At 27.0% G+C, this 25,758-nt stretch overlaps 2 protein-coding genes across 6 annotated transcripts in view; both read left to right on the plus strand.

The window, feature by feature from the left end:
- The window catches only part of Zasp52 (Z band alternatively spliced PDZ-motif protein 52), a 30,534-nt gene that overhangs the window by 3,019 nt on the left and 1,757 nt on the right, over positions 1 to 25,758 (plus strand). For 2 of the 5 annotated variants that reach the window (XR_016190488.1, XM_015514560.2), the window contains exons 2-11: positions 14,468 to 14,619; positions 16,546 to 16,732; positions 16,791 to 16,939; positions 17,002 to 17,102; positions 17,568 to 17,769; positions 17,942 to 18,130; positions 18,941 to 19,049; positions 19,510 to 19,551; positions 20,311 to 20,410; positions 23,711 to 25,616. Coding sequence is in view for 4 of the 5 variants with exons in the window: in XM_015514560.2 (XP_015370046.2) it covers positions 14,468 to 14,619; positions 16,546 to 16,732; positions 16,791 to 16,939; positions 17,002 to 17,102; positions 17,568 to 17,769; positions 17,942 to 18,130; positions 18,941 to 19,049; positions 19,510 to 19,551; positions 20,311 to 20,410; positions 23,711 to 25,616 (3,137 nt within the window). In the remaining variant the exon portion in view is untranslated. Of the gene's footprint in view, positions 1 to 14,467; positions 14,620 to 16,545; positions 16,733 to 16,790; positions 16,940 to 17,001; positions 17,103 to 17,228; positions 17,359 to 17,567; positions 17,770 to 17,941; positions 18,131 to 18,940; positions 19,050 to 19,509; positions 19,552 to 20,310; positions 20,411 to 20,932; positions 20,972 to 23,710; positions 25,617 to 25,758 lie in introns of all 5 variants that reach the window. The other 3 variants (XM_089220879.1, XM_015514562.2, XM_015514561.2) reach the window with 3 other exon arrangements.
- LOC149058859 (uncharacterized) lies at positions 21,467 to 23,704 on the plus strand. The gene has a single exon (XM_089220881.1). The coding sequence runs from the start codon at positions 21,977 to 21,979 to the stop codon at positions 23,345 to 23,347; it is 1,371 nt and encodes a 456-aa protein (XP_089077007.1). The 5' UTR covers positions 21,467 to 21,976; the 3' UTR covers positions 23,348 to 23,704.

Raw genomic sequence — 25,758 nt, forward strand, 5'->3', positions numbered from 1 at the left:
AACTATTTCAACTTATGTTCGTTCACAAATGGCAAAACACTTGTTTAAACAACGACACTTGTGTATAAGTATATTATTATCATTGTTGTTACTACGTTAACACTGTTTACTTTCCGTGAATAATAAAAGTTACTAATACGACCTTTATTCCTATATTTAAAAATATATTAAATCACTTTGGTGTGTATATTCATTTTCGTATACCTATAGTTTAAACTAAAACGCTAGTACATTTTTCTAGTAGTTTTAGGCCAAAATTCTTTACACAAATTACATGTGGTCATTATACACACATGTATTTTATGTTATTAAGCATTTAACAAAAATTTTAAAGTATCAAAAATAAAATTATGTGATGAAGAATTATTATTCTTTGAGAAAGCAAAAATACAATAAAAGGCTCCTATTTTTGTGAAATCTGGTAATTTTAATACTAACTAATACCATTTAATTGAACACCAAAAACAGGTCTTACAAGTGGTAGTGATAAATTGTATATACCAATAAGTGCGTGACACTCGCTATTATAACATATACCTAGTAGGTTTTATACATCCTACAAAAACTACCATTGATAATTATTTAATATTTTCCTTAAATAAATTGTGTTTGACCACTATATTTTTAATCATAAAATATGTCCAGTATTTTAGTTAACAAAAGTATTGATAATATTAGAAAGTAAATACTGTATAGGTAGCACTGTAGTTGGTATATATCGTTAAGTGGTTAATGTATGATATTAATTATTGATTGGGCTTATTGTACATCTCATTCATGATGAAACAGAAAATATACATTATATAGTTACAATAATTTATTTTACTAATAGGATGAACGATATTTTCCTAATTAATAAGAAAGTAGTTACATATCAATTTAATATGTACATAACAACGCTAATATGGGAGATTTAAAAATGTATTGTTTTAGAGTTGTAGATGCGTTCACTTTTTCAAAAAATAAATAAGTGACCTATTTTTCTATTAAAACGATCATCAGCAGTCATCGACATAAAATAATAAAATAACTAACATAATATGATAAAACCTAAAAACATATAATATCTTTCAAAATGAAATTATTGGTAGGTATTTAGTATGTACACATTTATTATACCTAAACTTGCAACTTTTGATTATATATTTCAGGAAAGTACTAATAATTAGAGGTTAACAATATTTTTTACTTATATATATTAATTATATTATTGTTTGATTTATTATAACTATACTGATAAATGATAATCATACTCTGAGTTGAATATTTGTTTCATTTTAGTATATTGATGATTGACAAAATTTGAATATTAAATTATTAATGCGGTTACTAAAAATATGGCGTTTGTACTTTGTAGACCTTTTATATTAAATTATACAAGTCAGTAAGTGACGTATTGACGTCGATATTTGTCGAATGCCGCTTAACATCCAAATATTTATAATATGTTTGCAAAATATAATTTCCGTTTGATGTCATTTTGTCCCCTTCGCGACCTAATATAAATGTTTTAAATTCGATGTTAGTTTGCTAAAAAAAAGAAGATATTTGTAGTCTTTCATCATATCAATTTTTCCGTTTTTATATAAAAAATTGCAATACTCGTAAATTGTATCTATAGAATAAGCAGTTGAAGTATTATTGTAGGAATTATTTAAATGTTCAATAACTTACGTATATTCATATTTTACAAAAGTCATCGATGATAATTGAGACTAAACTAATAACTATACACAAGTTACTTATGATATAACACTATGATATAAAAAATACAAGATATAATAATAATATTAAGTTAATTTTAAATATTCTGGAAATATTTTTATTTATTAATTTTTTTTTTTTTGGGTTAATGATGTTAAGAAAAACAATGCAGAACGGTTCAAATGTTCGGGAGCTATGCCAGAAAGTGAAGTGTGCACAAATTTTGTTTTGGCAAAATATTGTTCATAGTAATTAACTTTATTAGATCACATTATATAATACAATTTGGCAATTGAGTATAACCTCAAAATTTCCACTGCATAAAATAATGCGTGTTTAGCTCATCATATTATTAATTGATTATTTGTTTTTATAATACATTTACGAAATTCCAAAAAAATAAATACTGTAAGCATCTGCTACTATCATGTACAAAAAATGCTTAAACACCGCCTAGATAGTATATTCTCGACATCTGCGCTGTCAAGTAAATATTACATAAATAAATCCAACAATAAAATGAATTTGTATATGGCTTAATAGCGACCAATAGTAGATAGTTATAAATAACTTTGGAATAATAAGTTAAACAAAAACTAAAAATTGGTGTACTTTTTAAAGACACAACTTATACAGATGAGTTTTTGTTTTTAATGGGTTCACCCATATGATATCTACGTGTTTACAAATAGGACGAAGAATAGCATACATAGAATGCAATATGTATGTTGTACCTATAACAAACTTTGTCTTGGTGTCTTTATATAGTTGCTATTAAAGTCCAGATACATTATTGTACTAATAATAAATATGTATTCTAACTCCTAAGTATTTATGTTCGAAAGTTAATTTATACTTTGAATAAATATATCTTTTTAATAGTATATTAAACATTTCTTTCGTTTTTATTTTTCATTTGAGGTTAATAAATTGAGTTATACTCATAATCTACAAACAACATTTATATATGTTTATTCTTCAATAATATTCTTCATGATATTAGATTAAAAAGAGTTTATTTTTACTTTTGACAACTAATAGTGAATATATATATATACTAAAATATCTATTAAATATTAGATTTTACAAATAAAAATACATTCAATTTAAATAAGCTATTTTTAAAATATCTATAGGTTAAGGTCAATAACGATAAATGTACCCTACCTCAACTTGTTAGAGTTAATTTTAAATTATTATTCGCACTATTTTTCTAAAACAACCTACATTGTGGAGAAAAGTGTTTGGTTTTAATGCCAACAATCCTAAAAATAAAATATCTTCTTTTGGTCGAATGAAGCCAAATATTTCATTATAAAACACGTTAATTATTATTCCTATAAAATGAATATTATACATTATTATGGTTCACATATTATTATTTTGAATACTTTATTATTATACAATAATAAACATTAATTGAATTATAATATACATTTATCTAATGTATTATATATTTTAGTATATATATATTACATTACTGTACATTTTAATGTTTTGAAAATGTGGATATAAATATTTTGTGAAAATTTAAAGTTAATGTATGTTGTAAGTAAACCTACAGTTAATCATTTTTAATTTACAACAAAGACGATTTTTTCGAATACTGCAAGTGGTCCGTTTCTCTTAGTTTTTCTGATTATTATGAAAAGTAAGTACATGGAATTTTCATTAATTTGTTAGGAATTTTAACTATTCTCAAAATTTAAGATGAAAGATTTTTCTCTTTTGATTCCTAAACATGATGACAGAAAAAAAAACACATCAATATGACATTGTAAAACTAATTCAATTATTGTTTCTTTCAAAATCTAATAATTTGTAGATAACTGATATCATTGTTGTTGAAAAATGAACAATTTAAAATTAATATATTATAATACATTAAGATATTATATAATTATGAAAACATATACATTTACACATGAATTTTCTTCAACTGATGGGGATGAATACCTATGTAGGTGTACTAAAGATACACCACTGATATTCAACAACGATATGCATTTTTTTTAACTACCTATATTCAAATAGCTACATTTTCCATTGTTCAAAAAGAGTTTCACAAATATAAAATGTATAATTTCTTATCAGCACCATTACAAATTGTATAAGGTATTAAGAGGTGTAAGATATCACACAAGTACTTTATTTTAAGAAAATATTCATATATCATGTTATTTCACAAAAAGTACCTGTTCATTTTTATTTAAAGACGAAAGCCTGTTTTATAGATTACATAATATATTAGATTATGGATTAATTTCGAAATGTTTTAAAACAATCAAATTATTATTTTTATTATTTTTGTAATTGTGTTAATTATTTAAAAATAATTTTTTGTATTAAATCTATTGAGATTGTAACTTTTTTGAAATAATTAGACACCTCGATTTATGTTACATATTGTTACATATATAATAGGTATACACTTCTCTATAACAAAATCATGTACATACCAAACATTTTACATGATTGTTCTTATGTGTGTATACAATTCTCACCAATATAGATAGGTAAATAGTAATACGTGACTCAATTATATGTAAAATATTGTTGAGACATGATATAATTTGTTAAATCCCAACTGTTTCATTTATTGTTTTTTTGTAAAAATGTTCGATTCAGTACCTCTACTTGATATACCTATAAAATAATATGCATATGACTATATGAGCTGTAAAAAACAATGCTTACATAAAGTTTATATATTTATTTCACTCTTTTAATCGATTTACACGTTTCGCAATAAATAATTCCATTAGTTTAATCACAATTCGAGTGATTTAAGATATAATTTATATTTCCTGAGTCTTGCTGAAAAAATAACATTAATTATGCAAATTTCACTGAAGCTTATTATGGACTATTGTTACTTACGTGTTACGTCAAACATTTTCTTTAAATTACACGAAAACAATTACGTGGGAATTATTTAAACACATATAAATATATTGTATAAGTACTCAATATTATTCCTTATTTTTTATAAGTTGTTCCCGCTTATTTTTTTTCAAAGATGATTGAGTAAATAATGTATAAGTATTTTTTATGTTACAGTATTGAGGTAGTTAGGCTCTAGGCAATATATAGGCATTATGTGTGTTAAGATAATAAATGGATATTTAGTAAAATATCATCAATTTGAAAAATTTCCATGCAGACCAGCAATGTGACCAGAGAACCACACTCAAAATATTGCACTATTATATTTTATAAAAGAATAATTATTATGTCACTTGTTTTATACTTCAAAATGTAATCTTTAAAAGTTTTACTGTCTTGTAATTGTATAAATATATTTAATCTATCTATTGTTTCCACATTGTAAAATATTTATTAATGATATTGCTAATAAATAATTTTTTAAAGTAGGTATGGTATAAAACAGTGCCTGTCTAATTACGATCTGTCATCAAGTCACACAGCTATTAAAATGTGATTTCAAAAAAATAAAATCGATGTCATAAAAATTGATTTTTCATTAAAATTCTCTCTACTCACTATTTCTTTTTTCATTGTTTTCCGATTATTTTGAACGATATTGTGAATTCATTTATTACGCTTCTAATAGTTAGGATACACAATGCTTATGAATATTATATAGTTATAACTTATTACTGATTTAGTAATGTACAATTTTCATATATTATACAAATATTACTGTATTCAATTATGTTAATAATATCAAGAATTAGGAAGAGGAAATGATAATAACGTTTAATCAAAATATTATAGCGTTATATCGATTATTAATATATTATTGAGGTATGAAATATTTAATGAATTTTTAAAAACCTTATATTTATTTATTTTATTATTTAACATTAAAATAGTTATGATTACTTTAGGTAATTTATAATAGTAATAACAACAATAATAATACTTAATAATAATTGTTTACTAAATTAATAATGAATAATATGCTTCTTAAACAAAAAAAAAATGTTTATAAGAAGATAAGGCGTAAAAACGCAATGCAAATTTAAAATATTAACTACCTACTCATAATCAGCAAATTTATTCCAAAGTGCAAAATCTCAAGATTTAATCTGTTTTAAAGTGGAGATTAACCGTTTTATTTTTACAATGCATTTTTTGACCTAATCGAGCTAAATTCTGCGACATAGTATTTACTCATAGTAGTACCTAAATTATTACATTGTAAATTTGACTGTGTTTGTACCTATATTTTTTTTTATTCTTTTATCTCAGTATGAACCACTTGTGGTGAATGGTTTATTATGAACCTCGTATCATGTTGTAAAATCTTAAACATGCATAAAAATTGAGCATTTCATAAAATTTAAATTTAAAAAATAATTTTCAAATTTTCGTGATTTTTACGTATTTTGTCAAAATTCAAACTTTGAATGCTTATAAAAATTGTGAATATATATTTCTTTTATTTTTCAAATGCTATTGTAACAATATGTTAGGAACCTTGTATTAAATTTTCAAGCTTTTCTATCCAAAAATAAATTTCTATCGATTTTAATTTAAAAAAAACTAATAGTGATCGAAAATTGCATATATGCCTATGAATAGTTCAACTTAAGTCGAAATTTTTTGGAAATTGCATGGTGGATGGAATATACTTATATAAACATTCGGTAAAAATTTCATGTATCTATGGTTATATATCTATGGAATGTTACATCAAAAACCAAAATCGATTTAGTTGAAAATTGCAGGTTCTGCATAAAAATTCCCGTTGTTCCTTAATTTTTAGTTTGTTTATCCCAATTATTAAAATGTATAAGAAAAATATTTGAAATTTTTTATTTTTGAACCCCCAAAGCACCAACTAGATTCACTTTTTGATCAAACGAGGTACTGAAATCGAAGATCGAAGCACTTTTATTGCCCCAAAACGTGATGACAGACAAAAAAAAACACACACACATCATGGTAATATCAATACATTCCTTGCTCCGTTTAGAATCTAAAATTGCAGAAAACAGGAATTTTTATGCAAAACCATATTTTAAGAATATAGATATTGTTTTTATATTGGAAACTTGAAATTCAAAAACTAATTTTTGTAGAGAGTTGAATTTTCACCAATCATTTAAAAGGGAATTTATAGACATGACATAATATGAGGGTTTTAAATATTTTAAGTATTTCGTCTTTTATATTGTGCTATTTATAGACTATCATTTAAAATGTTCTACTTTTATTCAGTACATATTTTTTGATTTATGAGTTATAGAAATTTTTGTTTGTGAGTAAAAATTCGCTTAATACAAGATTCTCCACAAGTTTCCTTTACAGTAACCTGAATATCCTAAACATATATATATATATTATTATTCAAGATTATTTTTCCATAGATATTTCAAATTTGAATGTTGACTAAGTTGGATATTTAAACAAAACATTATGATTTTAGTTTGATATTTTGTTGTAGTTAAAAAAAAATATATTATTTTAGTAATAGAATATTTTATTTTTGAAAAAATATTATTCTACCTGCTGTCCTACTTTATTAAAGTAAAAAAGTATTAAAAATAAAAGCTAATAAAAATATAAATATTATGTAGCACAATATCCTTATGAACGTATAGAAATATCAAATATGTATATGCTGTCTCCGCTTAGAATCGTTTTCATAAGTGTGGAATGATTAATTATTGAATTTAAAATTTAACACATCATTTAAAATGACCTGCTCAATGATTATGGTACACTCGACACCTACAGACTAACTTCTCGGGTTTTTATAAATTGAAATTGTCGAAAAATATGTTTTACTATAGGGTAGATATCGAGTGTATCTATAGTCATTGGGTATGATTTAAGTTAAATTAATTTTTGAATTAAATTGCGTTTGTTATTGTATGTATAAAATGTAGTTATATAGGCTAAACATATCAAGTTTCCATTAATAATATTTTTGAATTACAATTCAATAATTAAAATCGTTAGCTTTCGTTTAAAAATATCTTATTTAGACCGAATTTCTCCTTTAAATGTTTCTAGAAAAAAATTGTTATTGTATATTTTTTAGGTTTTTTAATTTCAGTACAAACCTATGAAAAAACTTTTAATACGTTTTAGAGCCTTAGGTATGAAAATTGAATATTTAAAAAATACCTATTCAATTACTATATGATTTGCACATATTCGCGATTTTTGTTGGGTTTGTCAAAGTATTATAACATTAAAAATATTGTCTTTAAATAAATTTTTGAATAGCTATGAGGGATCTTGTATTAGATTTTCAAGCATTTTGACCGAGCGAAATATATTTATCAACATAATATTAAATAAAAAAAAATCTAAATAATTGGATACGATTATATTATGTAACTCAACAGTAGTCAAAAACTGCCTTGTTACCAATACTAAAGCTACTAAATATTAATTTATTATATTCCAACTTATCTTATTTTAAAATATCATATTATTTAATGGCATTATAAAACAGTTATTAAAATAATACTTATGGTATTCAAATTAAATATAATATAATATTCTATATAGTATAAATAATGTATCTAATTAATGGTCAGTTAATGAACGATAACTGATAAGGATGACATTTTTAAAATCTATTATTACATATTATAAAAGTTATGTTTTGGAAATTTAGTCGCCGTTTTAATTGAAATTATTCATTTTTCATGATAGTTAATAATTTCCATGATGAATATAAAATTATTATACATGTACATATTTATATATTCACTGATAGATATTGATAAAGCCGATATAGGTTACCTGCAGACTGCGAAGAATAATTTTTCTTTAATGTTTAATATTATCAGGTATTTTCTTATGACTACCTAAACGTATAGATTAAAACAAAATCACATTTTGTAAATACTATTGAACCTATGTTGACAAATTGTTATTAACAGACATTTTAATCATTTTAAATATTTAATAATCACTTATTTGCTGTATATACATAAGCACTAAAATTTGATATGAGAAACATTTCAAATGAGTAATAGCTATAATATTTAGATACTTACATTGTTGTAGTTAAAGATAAGTTATATTTTTTTAGATACGTTTGTTATAATTATTACTACATTTTAACTTAAATTTTAATAAAAACTTGAACTACAGACAGAAATAGGAAATAGGTACATTTTTATCAGAAACGGATAGAACTGAAAAAATGGTTTTTCTGATTTTATACTTATTAATTTATTAATCCAAAACAAAAAACTTAAAAATTACTTAAATTTAATTCACTACAAATATAATTTATATTTTATGAACAAAATATGTATTATGATTATGTTCTCGGACTATATATATTATCTTATATTACCATCGTTAAATATCTACGTCCTTGTTTATTAAAAATAAATATAAATCGGGAATATTATTAGTAACACAATCTGTTAAGCTGACTAACTGTTGGAGTAATATGGTACCTATTAATGATATTTATAGCAAACTATAACAGCATATAGGTTGGTTCGGTACATATTCATTAGTCATTATTATATAGGTGAACAATAAGCATTTAATTACGTGCCGAGTTCAGTATGTAAATATTCAAACAATATCGAAGGTATTATTTTTTTATGTATAGTAAACCTAAATGAAAGAAAATTCTATTCATTTTTTTTTTTAAACACATACAGTGGTATTTACATGTTTGACTATATTTTAGATTTTAAAATGTAGGTAGATAGTTATATTTGGTAATTCGTGCCTTCACCAAGCAGATTAAAAAATTAAAACATAAAATGTTGAATGTTCTATATATCTAGAAGACTAGAAATTAAAAAAAACCCTTTTAGTTGTTATGTTCTTTATTTTCATATGTATCATAATTAAAGAATTGGAATAGGTATACTGAAGTAGTTATAAAAAAAAATATATTTTAATTATAAAATCTTACTAGCAATATACAATCTGTAGGTATTTTATTAACACAATAAATATATAGGCTAAAAGTACAATTGACAGGTAACATTATTTTGATGAAAGGAGCCATCCATTGATGACACATTTACGGTGCCTTAATTATAATATTTAACTATTTTTGTTTTATAAATATATCCTTTTTATGTATTTATTTATGTATAAAAACCACGACATACGCTTTAGGCGTTAAGGGATTACCAGGTATGATGGTGGAGGTCAAATTTTTGTTAAATGGATTTGAAAAAGTACTTAGGTGGTTGTGGAATCTTATATAGAAACATTTAGATTCAACAATTATTGTTTTTAGTTATAGGCCTGAGTGTAGAAAAAAATTTGAGACTTAGAGAAGTGCATTAGTTAATTTTTTTATAGTAATGTTTTGAAATGCTTGAATTTTGTTAATGTTAGATTTTTTTGCATTACTTGTCCCATAACTGCAGACCGTATTATAATTAAAAATACATTTTCAATTTAGGAAGGTGCCTAGTAGTTAATAGTTATTTTATATTTTGAATGGAGTGATGAATTTGCATTGGTTTCACAATTCACAATACATTAAGTGTGTGTTATTTTGTTTTATCTGTCTATCATTAAGTTTTGGAATAATAAAAATTGAAGATAAGAATAATTTTTGTTAGACAATTAGATTTAGTTGGTATTTTTTTATCTAGTTAAATATACGTTTATACGAATACAAGGTTACACATTTTGTTATTATTTCAAAAGAAGTTATCGCTGAATCTTGAAAAAGTCTAAATTTTACTTAAATTATTATATTCTATAAACCATTACTTTTAAAATATTTAAACTCATTTTAAGCAATATATAGGAATTTGAAGTTTTCTAACTTTTAAGGTTTTTTTCCTATAAATGTAGGTAAAAACATTTTTTGTCGGTCAGAAAGCTTGACAATAGATTTTATTCTTACAATGTTTTAAAAATCAAAAATAGGTACCTTTGTAATAGTAATTTTTATATATAGACGTTTCAACGTTTAAAATATGTAAATATGTAATGTTCTTATTTTGAAAAACTTGATATATTCAATCGAAATTCAAAATAAAACTATATTTACGTTTATATATCGGTTTTAATTATTATGTTCTGGCGATAACGTTCGTCATGAACACACGTTCGCGCGCACGTCCGCTCCGTTATCGCTCCTCGTAAACACTTTGAGTCCGCCTAACATGGCGCCGCCTCAACCACCACAAATCCAAAAATCAAAACGGCATTTGTCCTCACCTTCTAGTCCATCACCACAAGAAGAAAAGAAAATCAAGCAATACACATCACCAAATCGATACGCGGCACTGGCCAAGGTCACTGACGACGAAATCGAAAATGAGGTATTTCAATCAAATGATAACATAGTAGTCTGTGAGCAACTATATACAACTAAAATCACACCTAAGCCTACCCGAATACCGGCGATCTACGTGAAGAACGTCACCAATTTCTCAATATTCAGTAAAAAAATAATATCACTCACAGGCACAAACGATATTTCATTTAAGTCCACACCATCATTTATTATAATCCGCACCAACAACCGCATAACCTACAACATAGTTATCGATGACTTAAAAGAAACCAATGCCGAATTTCACTCTTTTCAGCCGCACTGCAAACGGCAATACAAAGCAGTAATCAGAAATCTGCATCACTCCACTATCATAACTGATATTACAAACGCCCTGGCTGAACTTGGACCAACTTTGGCCACGCGCGTGGTTAATATCAAAAAGAACCATCGTCCTTTGCCACTGTTCCACGTTGAACTGGCTCTTAAAGAAAACAATAAAGAAATCTTCAAGATTACAAAACTCCTTCATTCCGCAGTATTGATTGGAAAACCACATACAAAACGCAAAACCCCGCCTCAATGCTACTCATGCCAAGCATACGGTCATACGCGTAACTACTGTAGTCAGCAGCCCAGATGCGTTAAATGCGGCGAAAACCACTCAACTGATATGTGCACCAAAGATAGTAGCCTCCCGGCGAAATGTGCACTATGCTCTGGTGCACATACAGCATCATATAAAGGTTGTATCATTTACAAAAAACTGACAAATTCTACAAACAAACCAAAAAAGGTAGTAATTCCAAAACAACAAGGCACCTCACGTCGTCATGCAGCGCAAGCACCCCAGTCTGGTCCATCATATTCCAGTGTAACAGCTGCCCAACCAACATCCAGTACTTCAAACTCAAATTCAAATTCAACGTCGAACATCTTGAATGAACTACAAATATTATTAAATCCATTAATTTCTCTAATAACTGTAATTTTAAGCAAACTCACAACAATATTCCCATAGCAGCCATTACTTCCAATATTAAATCTCTTATCTATATACCTCATTAAAATTATCTACAATCCCCATTCCATATTCTATTTGTAAACCGTAATCTAAACTTGTAAAAGCATGATTAATATGCTGAAACATTTAATTATTAAATAAATGAAAAAAAAAACAAAAATTATTATGTTGTACTTAATTCGAATAGTTTTCGTTAATACATTTTCGAATATACAGGGTCGTGGAGAGAGAAATCCGAGGGGAGTAATACCTCGGGCGCCTCACTTTTTTGACCACCTATATCATCAACTTTATCAGTTAACTGTTAAGAGTTGATTTTTCCGCTGTATTTTTTATTGTTTCTTTATAGTTTAAAAAATTGAGTGGTCTAAAATTTTCCTCTCTCCTTTTATCTGTGTTTAAAGTGGGTTTATCTATTATTAGCTATTTTGTATATATACTACGTGTCTATGAACCTATATTTACACTGTTCTAATGTACGGCAGAATTTATTTATGAGTTAATAACAATAAAACATGATATAAATATATTATATGAAAAATAAGTACATAATATATAGACTACCGTAATATTAGTTATAGAAAATACGTCTAGACAGCAGATCGACTTTCTCATTTTTTTAAATAAATGTTAAATATGCCTGCTATACATTGCAAATCGATACTTAATATTACATGTGTTATAGAATAATAAGTTATATGTTTTTAATCAACTTCTTATTTTATCATACATATAGGTACCTAGTATAATGTATAAGTGTAACCTACAGTGTACATGCATACAATTATGTCTAAAATATATATTCTGCAGGAATACAATTTAAAGTTTTAATCCAAAATTCCCAACCGTTTATGTCTAGGTATTTAAAGTATCTTTCTACACAATACCTATTGGCTTTTATAATTGTCGTTTTAGTTGAAATCTTTTAATTGCGTATTATTACTTCTGCAAAGACCAACTATAGGTACTAGTTATAACATGTCATGATAACGAAGTCGCATACCTTAGGTCTACATAGTTGTTTCAATATAATAATCAGCATTTTTCTTCGATTTACAGTACAACTATTTTATAATAATTGACCAACAATATTTTATTCCCAAAGAAAAAAAATATACTTCGGGGAAACTCATCGTCTTCATATTACACATTTTATTAGTCAGCAATAAGATGGAAGTAAAATCAATTTTTGAAGAACAAGATATATATATATTATACCAATAGATTTTTCTGTTTTTGTTTCAAAACAATATTACTATGAAATACGGATATTAATATGTACCTTAAATTACGTATAGTATTTCCTAAGATGTTTGTCTTGTGTATTATATGAGTATAATATATTATAATTAAACTTTAAGTTTTTTTTTCAGTTTGAACATCTTCCAATAATATATTCTTCCCTAGACACTCTATTTTTAACTTTTTTTTATTTAACCTCATATTTCTACAGGCCCATCGAAATTTTATTTTAGTTTTATATTATTATAATATATGTAGGTAGGTCATATACTCCTATATAATATTATATATACACTCCTTTACAGTGTTAATTCATTGTATTATGAACATAAAACATAATATGTTCATTGTTCATTTATCACATTCAGTGAACCACGAGTCGGTAAATGTTTACTCGTATTTAAACAAAATATAAATTTACTACTTATTGAAAAACATCTACTATTTTAACAAAAATTAAAACTAAATGATTTTTTTTTTTAATAAAGAAATTCATAAGAAATTTAGCAGAGAAAGCTGAAAAATCATTCTCAATGAGTTGAAAAAAAAAAAAAAAAATTTAAAATTCTGTAATTTTTCTGAATTTTCGTTCTATTTTTAACTTAAGATTTTTGGCATATTTTTTTGTTTATACTACTCAATACCAAAATTGAATTTTTTATCTATATAAACTATACGAGTTCATAGAGTTATTCTCGTAACTTTTATTTATTTTAAAATGTTTTCTATTTTGTGTTTTTCAATCGACCTATTTTATATATTTTTTAAATTTTATTTTTGTCTTCAATAATCATCAAAACAAATATTTTTAATTTATGAAACCATCATCTATTCTTGTTCGCTTAGTTGACATTTTTTAATAGTTGTCGTCCGATTGCATATTTTATTTTATTGAAAACGTACAGATATAATTTCTGAAAAACATTTATCATAATATTAATTGCATATACTATATACTGCATTTTCTACTCCACTGTCACACTTAACATTTGTATTTCGCTATTTTTTATTTAATATAACTTTACATTCCTTATGTAGCACATAATATCTATAATATGACCCGTGCCAATGAATATAATTATTATCTATCCACTTAGCACTTGTTATTTAATGATGCTGAAGTATCTCTGTTCAAATGGTGTCTTAAATAAATAATGGTAGGTAGTCTTGAACGAGTAAATCTCTATTGTATGGTAAAATGTATTAATATGACGAAGCGTATTTCAATTTTTATTTCACCGATAACTGTCCACACACGCATAATACGTCCCCAATAATATAAATGTCATGTTTTGCTTCAGGTGAATTTCGGAAGTTTAGCCGAGAAATCCGGTCTTCAAGTAGGCGACGCCCTAGTCAGGGTCAACAATCAAGATGTTTATGACGTGAAGCACAAGGATGCCCAAGATGTTATCCTGGGAGCTGGAAACGCTTTTGAGGTGACCATACAACGGTAAGGGAAATGTTAACTTTTAATATTCAGTAGGTAAATCCTATATTCTATTGTTGTCGAATCGTGTCGTGTGTATTGTCGCCGAGAAGTTGATCCGTTTTTTTAATCAGAAAAAACAACAATAGCTACCACCATCTACTACATTATATTATGGCTTATACACGGAATGAAATATATTTTTGATTAGAATCTGAAATATACATTTCCTGGAGTTTTTATTATAAAAATTATAAAAACACAATTATAACAATACAACAGGCTAAAAAGGTTAAATCAGAAATATTGAAACAAAATAATGTAAACAATTATATTTTGAATGTTGGCTATACTTTCATTCATAGTGTAGTAAATTATGTTAAAAAAATGAATAATATTAAGTACCTAACTTAAGAAATGTATTAACTCGTTACGTGTAATTGAATTTCAAACTCACCTTTTTAGTATGCCTTTAAAAATGTAAGTAAATATTTTTTTGAATCCATTACATAAACTAACATATCTCTTAACTAATCATTAGGACGTCTGGATTTAAATACAGATATAATTTTTCTGAATGTCCATGTCTTAAAACAATGCTTTCCAATCGCAAGGTTCGTTTAATATACAATTCATTTATTTTACATTTTATAAAGTTTCATATTTTCAGTACATTTTTTACATTATGTTTTATTTTAAAATTTATTTTATAGTAATTAAGAATAGATGATACAATTTGATGTATATTTACTATAAATATACTATCTATCACTAAAAAGAAAAGTTATATAGTTATTAGCTTTGATTATAAATACTTATATAATAATATAATAATATAATAATTATAATATTATTTATAATCAATGGTACCCATTACGTATTATGTTTTTACCTATTTACTAGACAAAAATAGTGACGGTTGCACAAGCTCAATGATCAAGCAAACAGCATTTCTGTTACGTGCAGGCAGATTTAAAATTTATAGATGCATAGTTTTATTTACGACTTGCTTCAATCGCTTATTTGTGATAACACAAATTAGTAATTACATAAATTTAAAATATACATATGATTAATTTAGTTAAATCATTTTTATTCAGTATTATATTAAATACATTTTTATTATAATAATAAGTGTCTTTAATCGTATTGTTTTAGGAAATTTAAATATTTATTCTTTACTAATCATCCACAAATTAAATATAATCTATAATTTAAATATTGTAATACTGCAGTAGGTATCTAATTGTGACGTTGAATTGTATATAATATATTATATATGGTTGGTCTGTGTCCAAATATAATATATATCTTAGAATATGTTTAGTGAATTCTATTTCTAAAAGGAAGTAATAACACTAATGTGTCTTGTCAAAAAAATTCTTTGAAATTACTGAAAATAATATTCTTTTCGGATCAGAGCCAAGTTTATATAAATCACGCGAAAGAAAAAATATTACACGTGTATGCATAATATTGTATATTGTTCGTGTTCACTTGGTTAATAATAAATTAGGGGTGACAATACTGACAATATTTTTTCTTTCATAAATGTCTTAACCAAGTTAAATATACCTTTTTAATAATTCAATTTTGATTTCCATAGTCTCAAATTAAAAGATTTTATATACATAAATTATAAGATGTAGGTATATGAAAGTATTTTTAGTACACTTGAGATTTTAATTTATTAAATTTTTTTATTATTTTCTTAATATAATTATATTAAATTATTAAGAATAGCACTACTAATTTCATAAGTTAACCCATTGTTGTAAACAATTATTTATATTTTACATTATAAATCTATATAATGCCTAAAAAAGTTAAACTGTATATAAGCTTAAAAATGTAATAATAATATAATTTACAAATTTAAGTTCATATGAGCCATTATCAGTAACACTTAATTGCAGAGCATAAAAAAATATACACTTGCTTCTGTTTTAGTGGTGGAACAAGTACATGGAAACCATCAGTAACACCTGTTGGACCAAGTCCAGTGCCCAGCCGTCTGTCCCAATCTCCACAAATACTGACAAAAACGTCCTTGGCCAAAGTTGGACCACAAACTCCTGAATTTGGTTCTTCGCACAATTCTGTTTCACGACCATATAGCGGAGCTTCATCGCCTAAAGTAAATAAACAATTCATTTAAAGCCATAGGTGTATTTTCACTAAGGAAATGTTCGTAGGTTAATCCGGGTGGATACAATAATGATTCTGGAACTGTTAAAGCTATTGTAAATAAACAGTACAACACACCAGTAGGCATTTACAGCGAGGAGAACATTGCAGAGACGCTTACGGCTCAAGCAGAAGTATTAGCCGGGGGAGTATTAGGGTTGGTAAACGTTTTACAAACTTTATTAATATATAATAATTTAAGTTTAAAAAAAATTACAGAGTCAATTTTAAAAAAAACGAAAAGAATTACGAAGCTAATAACAGCGAAGTGTTGAGAATGGTACAAGAAGCCGATAAAGAACCAAGGGATTTAAATACAGGTAAATAATCAATGATAATCAATGGCATTTTTATGACGTAACCGCCGATGAATAAAGATACATGTATAAAGAAAATATCTTTGTCGTATAATTTTCTCTATGACGTTCAAAATGTTTTATACACAGAAGTTAATCGACATGTTGTTGTCGATACGATGAACAAAAATGCAACGCGACATGTGTCCGCGCCCGAACCAAAAGCACCACAAAGCGCTCCCAATCAAAATATTTGTGCTGATTGTGAGAGACTCATAGTGTAAGTTATGTGAATTGTTGTGTACTGTGCTTGGTGCTTATGGTGACGCTTTGATAAAGATAATGTGGTATAGGGTGGACATTTATTGATCTCGAAAACTTATTTAGCATATTGTACTTGTTATCACGTATTTAGATAAGTCTATAATTTCTGATTTTCGCATTTCGGAAATTAGAGGTTAAGAAATTTATTTTATTTTGGAACAATAGACCTGCAATCGAAATTCGCATACTTCTCGGCTTCAAGCCATGCGATAGGGGGCCGTGCTACATCACCGCGCCCTATGACACCTATAGCAGCAAACATGCACATGCCCGAACAACGAGATCCATATTTGGGTTCTCCTTTGAAAGAAGTGGACGTGGAGAATGTTAAGCCTATTGAGTGCAGCGATTGCAGAAATGATATTATGTAAGATTTGATGGATTTTCCTTGGACATAATTGAAACCCATCCCGAAACCACTTTTAGCAAATTATAACACGCGTGGCACTAATACATTTTGTGTTTTTTTAAAAAAATTTTATTATTATTATATTTGGTCGTATTATTGTATAAATAATAAAAGTTTAAATTTAATACAGTGGTGTGTTCGTACGCATCAAAGATAAAAGTCTGCACGTTGAGTGCTTTAAATGCGCCACTTGTGGATCGTCTCTGAAAAACGTAGGCTATTTCAATATCAACAACAAATTGTATTGCGACATTCATGCCAAAATGGTTGCCAGACAAAATCCACCGGCACCAAATTTGGAACCAGTTGCCGTAGCACCGTAAGTCATGACATGAAATTTACTTATTTCGTGTAGCCATAATGTACATAGTACATTAGAATTAAACATTAAAAAAAAAATCATGTCATCAATAACTTTTCTAACTTAGTCTAGGTATACTATCATAACTCCGAGAAAATCAATTTTGTTTCTTCAGCTTACCAAAAATAACGAATTGTAGAGATTCAATTGAAAACTGAATCACTATATACCTAATATAATTTAATTTTGAACTTAACATTCAAATATAACACGTTTTAAAACTACAGAAAAGATGCAAATGACGACGACAAGATATTTTCGAAAATATCTTCAAGTTAATTTTGAGTCAAATATTTATGTAAACACTACTTGTTAGTTGTTTTGTTGGTAGGTTAATATTGTTCAATGAAAAATTCTAATATAAATTTAATAATAAATATATATTTTTATTTATCTCATAAATTATGCTTTGAATGAATCATTTTTTAATGATCAATAATAGATTAAAATTCCTATGAAATAATAAAATAGATATTTAATGTTTTAGTTTTATACATTCATCACACCTAATATTTTATTATTGATTTTATTTATTATTAATAATTATAATCAATAATTTTTCGTTAGTATAGGTATACCTAAGTAATTATATTATCACTTAAAATAGTAATTTTAAATTTACTAATACTATTAAAATTGTGTAAGTTCTCGATTAATCAAATTAAACCCCAAAAAAATGTTATCCATCATAGGTAACTATCCACAATTTACTATTTAGTGATATTTTAGTAATAAATTGTTATTTTTACCGGTTTTATTTTTTAACAGAGGCTCAAATCCGCCTTTAGGATCGTTCAATATAATACCAACTAAACCAAAGGACGTACAACCCCTGCAATCGCCACAACCAAGCACTTTATCGCCAATACCATTCCACGTAAGTTACATTTTTGGAATCTATATTCTATATAAATGCATATTTGTATAACAAAACCTAAATACAAATTTATAATAATTTAAAAATAGATCGACACTTGTCTTATGTCTAATAGCAAAACATTTATTTTACCTTTAAAATTTAAACTTTTATTTATTATGCTATACATAAAGTGTTTACTATACTTTTATATAGTTAAAACTTAAGTTATACTGTCTACTACCTATAAGGTACTGACAAAAATGCATTGTTTTTGGGGTCTACAACATTTGAAGGGATTGGACTAGACTATTATATATTTATTTAATTCAGTTTTCAGTGTACCTATGATAGAATATGTATAACAAGAAATTATTTACAATATTGAAATATTTAACATCTTGTTATGTTATTATAATATTATATATTTTTCTTATAAATTGAAGATTTTTATTTTATGAAAAATATTTTTACTATACAGGCTCCAAAAGCTCCTAGTCACGTAAACGCCCCCAAACAGCAGGTAGATCAATACTATAATATTATATTATGTGGAAAATGTCAATACTAACCGTTTTGATTATAAATCGAGTGAAAGTTATAATTAAAACGTATTTATGTTTGTATTTAAATAACAAAACAATGAAATTTTTAAATTTATAATTTTTATAGTTACCTAGATAACAGTTATTATTTGGTTGGATAAAAATGTTTTTGATTAATGTTATTGCTTGATATACATTATACCTATGATATAGTCGATCGTGTTAGTGACATTGCCCATGGCAGTGACACAGTTAGAAATAGTAATAATTATTACAAATCAAATAAAAACTTTTGGTATACATTTGTAATAAACATAACATATCAACACAATAAAATACAAAATTATATAAATTCTTGGGAAGAGTTGTGTTATATTACTTATATTTACAGGTTGCACAGTTGCACCACTGAAATTAGTTCATAACTATATACAATTAAAGTGTTCTAGCAAGCTTTGACTTACAGTTTACACTTTAAAGAATTATTATCTAAAAATCATCACCGTATCACTCATATCATCAGTATGACAGTATGACGTCTGCAATATATTTAATATTTCTGTACTGTATTTCTATACTACTATTGATATAGGTTATTAAAATGTTGTAACACGCTGTAACTTTGTGTTATTAATGCTTTACAAAATGCAATATTTTTCGACAATGTTTTAATGCACCTAGTAATTTTTCATCATTATTTATAACCAAACAAACTTTTTAAATAAATTATTTTCCAGACTCCTTCGAAAGTTTTTTCAAATGCTAAACCATACGAAGCACCAAAACAAACACCAACTCCTCCAAAGTTCTCTGGTGGATACAGCCAAGTTCAAACCGGTAAGTTATTAACTTTTTTACTATATGCTAAAACCATACTAAAACCGTATTATTTAGAACAACAGTTTAAATTCATAGGTGTTACAAGTTAAAAATAGTATATTTTAAGTCTTGAGAGTATATAATAAATAATAATTACTGGACGAATTAAACACCTAAAGTTAGATTGGTATACAATTATATAATATTGTTTAGTGTAGTGAAAAATTGTTACAACTTACAACTATATTTAAGAAATATAATTTAAAGTCCTTCGTTTTTTTTATTAAATAAAGTTTTTAATATTCAAATATATTTTTGTTAGAAATAGGTGCCTAGTAAGATATCAGAAATGTTGAGATATATACTTTTACAAATCTTATAATACATACAAAATAAATATTATATCCTAAGTGAAAATGCACAAATCCATAATGGTTATTTTAATGAGCCAAAATTTAGAAAAACATAGTTTTATTTCTCATACTTAAAATAATATAGTGTAACTTAAAATAATTGTACCTATAAACATTTATTTTGTAGGCTTCAACTCTCAATTGAAAACAAAATCTATTACTTCAGGTAAAAATATCATTAGTTCTAACTATAGCTTTTGATGCGCATAGAAGTCATAGGTGTAAAAAAAACCATTCCATAATTTATATTTTATTTTGAAAACAGATTTAATATGTATTAACATCTACACAAATTTTCTTATTAAAGTAACTGGTTCTTAATGTATTAACTTACTTAAACTACTTGATTGATTTCTATGGGTGATTATGGAATCGTTTCTTTTATTAACTGTAGTTAATATAAATATTATATTCTGACTGTGTTAAACTGAAGCAAAATATATTATATACGTTAATAGTGTTATAGTAATAATTTTTCATGATAAGCAAAAACGGTTTATACATATTTAAAAAAAACATAGTTATTAATTATAATAAATTTACAACACTAATAATTGTTTATCATAACTCTTAAAATATAATACAAGTTATATTATTTTAAATTTTTCAGACATAAAAACATTCAACTCCAAACCACGTCCTTTCTCAGTCGTATTCACTTCTTAGATATCTGTACAAATATTCTAAGCTTCTGTTTGATTTTGACTATTTTAAAAGCTTATTTTTTTTTTAATTGACCGTTTTTGTTTGAATTAAATTATTTTATAAAATATAGTCAGAACATAAAATGTATTACCTTATTTAGTTTTAATTACAATAATTCGCTAAAATATTATAGCAACAGAATACTTATGCTAATGAATAGAGTCCTTTAAATTTGAAATAGGGTATAGAATATAGATAATATAAAAAACATATTTACAATTTTATAAATATGCAAATTGTATTCTAAAATTGAAGGCATTTTAATCAATTTTTATTTTTATTGGTGTCCTGCCTTAATTCGCTAACTTCAGATGAACCTAAATACAAAACTAACTCTTTGCCAAGATTACCTTTCCTAAAACCAAAACTATTGATCGGTTCTGCTTTTTGTCCTGTGGTATCTAAGACAGTGTCATATGATTCTGGAAAACGCGCATCTATTTGTTCTCAAGAAGTGTGTCGTACAATGACTGAATTAAAACACTCATTAAATGACTCAGTTGCAGATCAATTGCTAATAGAATCTACTAAAAAAGGGAGACCCCAATCACCTGTTCCAGATGATAAAGGTCAAGATTTTACTTCTGCTGAGGCACCTCATGAAGTAAAAACTTTAATACCTCAAAATAATAATGTTAGAGCAATTTCACCAAATCAATTAATCACTTTTCCTCCTGAAATGTCATCTCAATATCGTACATACTCCAAGCCACATACACCAGATCCCAAAAATAAATCCATTGTTATGGACGGACCAGTAACAACGATTGCTTTTAAAACAAAATCTCAATCAGAAAATATTTCTCAATATCCAGATGAATATCCTGAACATGCAGAACTAAACTCCTTACCTAAATTTCGTGGTTTAAAAGGACCAATTAGCATAGCAATGGAAGTAGCTCCCGATCGACCATTTACTCCAGTTGCTCTAACTGAACCGATTATTAAACCAGCACCTCGGATATCTTTACCTCTAGAAAATGAAAATAGACCGGAGTCTCCATTAGTAGCTGCACTGCAAACAGCCCCCGAAAGAAGTTATTCACCTCTTCCAACTTTTATATATGCTTCTGAATTATCATCACCACCAAAAGTAGATCCCGGTAATGAAGTTAATAAAACAGTTTTAAATGTCCAAACTCAAAATATTAATTTTGGATCATCTGATATAAAACATTCAACAAGGCCTATTGGAAATAATCCTGTTAGATACATGCACGGATATAATAATAAAAGGTCTGAAATATTGTTACAAATTAATAAAGAGTTACCTCAACAAATACAAAACATAAATTCACAAAAAAAACCAATAACAGGTTTAGGATTAAAATCATCTCAATTTTCTTCTGATAATTTATCGATTTCTGGTCCTTACGAACCATTAGAAAGTAAATCTAACTACAACGAGACATTTATTACTCGTGTGCCTAATTTTGAAGAACACAAACAAATTCTTCCCGAGCATAAATTTACTACTTCAAATAAAAATATGTCATTGAGCCATCTACCATATCAACAATACATAGCAAAACCGACACAGTCATCAGCTTCCGATAACTTATCAACACCTAATAGGTCTATGGGACCAGGGATTAAAAATAAGGTGTCAGCTTTTACACCAAATACTTTAATAAGTGACACGTCATTTTTAAATAGATCGTCAAATAGTCACTTTAAAGCTGTAGCAAATATTGACAACAAGTCCACTTCAACTGTTGATAGTAATTATAAGTATAAAAATAACCATCCAAGTACTGTTAAATTGTGTAAGGCTATTCCGTTTTTTTCAAATAACTCGTCTCCTCATTCAGCGCCTGCATTTACTCGAACGCCATAGAGTAGTCTAAAATGTCACCACTCACCACAATTCAAAAATATTAAATTACACCAGTTTTTGACCGCATTTAAATATTTAATACCAACAGTTTTAATATGAAACACTTCTAAATTTTTTTTAAATTTTAAATTTATAATTATTGTTAGTAATATTTAATATTTTTATTTTGATAAAATAATTTGCAAAAAAAAGCAATTGAAAATAATTAAATATTGACGAATACCATAAATAGCTTAAATATAGGTTTCCTAATTAAAATCATAATAATTTGTTCAGTACGCTTTTTATTGTTTATAATTTATATTGTATAAAAAATTAATTAAAATTTTTATTTTGGTTTGTACCTTAAAATACTAACTTTAGATGAGTCTAAAAATTCTGTTAACTCCCAACCAAGATTACCTTTCTTAAAACCTAAATCTTCGACTGGTTCTGCATTTTGTCCTGTGGTTTCTAAACCATTAACTACTGACTCTAGTATATGTCCTACACCATGTGCCAAAGATGTAAGTCGTACACTAAACCAATGTAAACAATCGTTAAGTGCTTCGATATCCACGCAAATGTTGATAGAGTCATCCAAAGAAGAACGGTCAGAATCACCAATTCCAAATTACTATGATATAGAACCTTCTACTGCAGAAGTGCCTTGTGAAATTCGGTCTCTTTTGCCACCAAATAAGAATGTCAGATCCATTTCACCTACTCATTTGATAATATTTCCACCAGAAATTCCACAGGAGTATAAAAATTACAGTAGGTCAAAAACCTCAACACCGCAACCAAAACAGGAAATTAATGAAGAAACCGAATCACGAAATTTAATTAATTCTACCGTTCATCAAATGGAAAGCACGATTTCTCGATCCACTGTTGAATGCTTAGAAGTTGTAGAATCTAAAAACGTTCAAAATGTTGATGATCATTGTAGTCCGAAACCCGAAATACTTGACATCATACAAGATCAAATGCATTCTCATACTACTGTTACTGAACCTAAAATTAAATCGAAACAATCGATGATTGTAGCAGAAGAAAATAGATCAGAATCGCCTATGCTCATTGCACTAAAAACTGCTCCCGAGAGAAGTTATTCCCCACTCCCAACTTTTGTGGACGCTTCAGAATTTATTAAAAATCCAATAGAAAATCCCACAGAAGAAGAAAGACCAATGACCATGACAGAAGCGTTAGCAATAGCTCCCGATCGTAGTTATAAATTAACCGAATCAACAACGTCATCAAGACAAGTAGGGAACAACCCGGTTCGATATATGCATGGATATAATAAAAAAACACCCGTGGCTCCTTTACTAATGACAAGGTCATTGATATATTCTCCTGCATCAGCTATTGATTCCGAGGAAGAACAAATAGCTATTTTAGGATTGAAATCTTTCCCTCCCGTATCGGACGAGCTTAAATGGTCCACAGCAGCAGGGGATTTCGACCGTAGTGAATCTAGTTTTGAATATGTAGAAGAATTGGTTTTTGACGATCCCAAACTTGAAGAGCTAAAAGAAGTGATAAATGAAGAAATAGATGAGGTATCAAAACCATCTGATCCCTTACCTAGACATCCCTTTACCGCTTCAGGTCTCCATGAGCCATTTGATATCCCACGCTATCAACAAAGTATACCAGAAAATCCTCATCGAAATACCCCCTCTGAAAAATCTTGTGCAAAATTAATAGGTCCAGGAATTCAAGAAAAAGTTTCTTCGTTTACACCAAAGACATCTATTAAAAATACTTCGTTTTTAAAACAAGAAATTCATGTAAATTCTAAAGTTGCTCCTGCCTTAGGTTACGAGCCATCATCTTTAAATGGGAGTTTTAATAAATCTAAAAACGCTGATCTCGATGTCACGAAATCGAGCGATTCTGAACTCGTTTCATCTAATAGCACGTCTGTCATCGCCACTCCAAAATCTACTCCTATACCTAAATCCTTTAAAAAGTCTATTCCATTAACAGAACAAATTTCCATAACTAACGATACTTCAGCAGAACCGGTCGCTCCTATGCCTAAATCATCATTACCTGCTGCATTGTTATCTAAAAAATTAACATGTCTTACAAAAAAACAACAACCTAAATGTGTTCCAACACCTATACCCATACCCGATATAGGTGGTCAGCCGACGGGAAGAGCTGGTGCCTCTGCTGGTCTCACAGCACCCAGGAGGGGTCGTGGAGTGCTGAACCCACAAAATTTAACCCCGGGTGCTAGAGTGCCGTTATGCGGACAGTGCAATTTATACATCAGGTAAATAATACTGTGATCTAGGGTATTTGTTTGTTTTTGTGTGCAATAGTTAGTACTTACAGTTTTATTTATGGTCAACTGGTCAAGGTAAGAAAAACAGTAGATATTAGTGTTAGAAAAATCAGCACTGGTTTTGTTTTGT

The sequence above is a fragment of the Diuraphis noxia genome, unplaced genomic scaffold, assembly GCF_037042655.1.
Source record: "Diuraphis noxia isolate RWA-SAM2 unplaced genomic scaffold, SU_Dnox_SAM2 contig0002, whole genome shotgun sequence".
Classification (NCBI taxonomy): Eukaryota; Metazoa; Arthropoda; class Insecta; order Hemiptera; family Aphididae; genus Diuraphis; species Diuraphis noxia.

What these genes read in the sequence shown, in the direction of transcription:
- LOC149058859 (XM_089220881.1), top strand. Translation starts at nt 21,977, where the DNA reads ATGACTGAATTAAAACACTCATTAAATGACTCAGTTGCAGATCAATTG.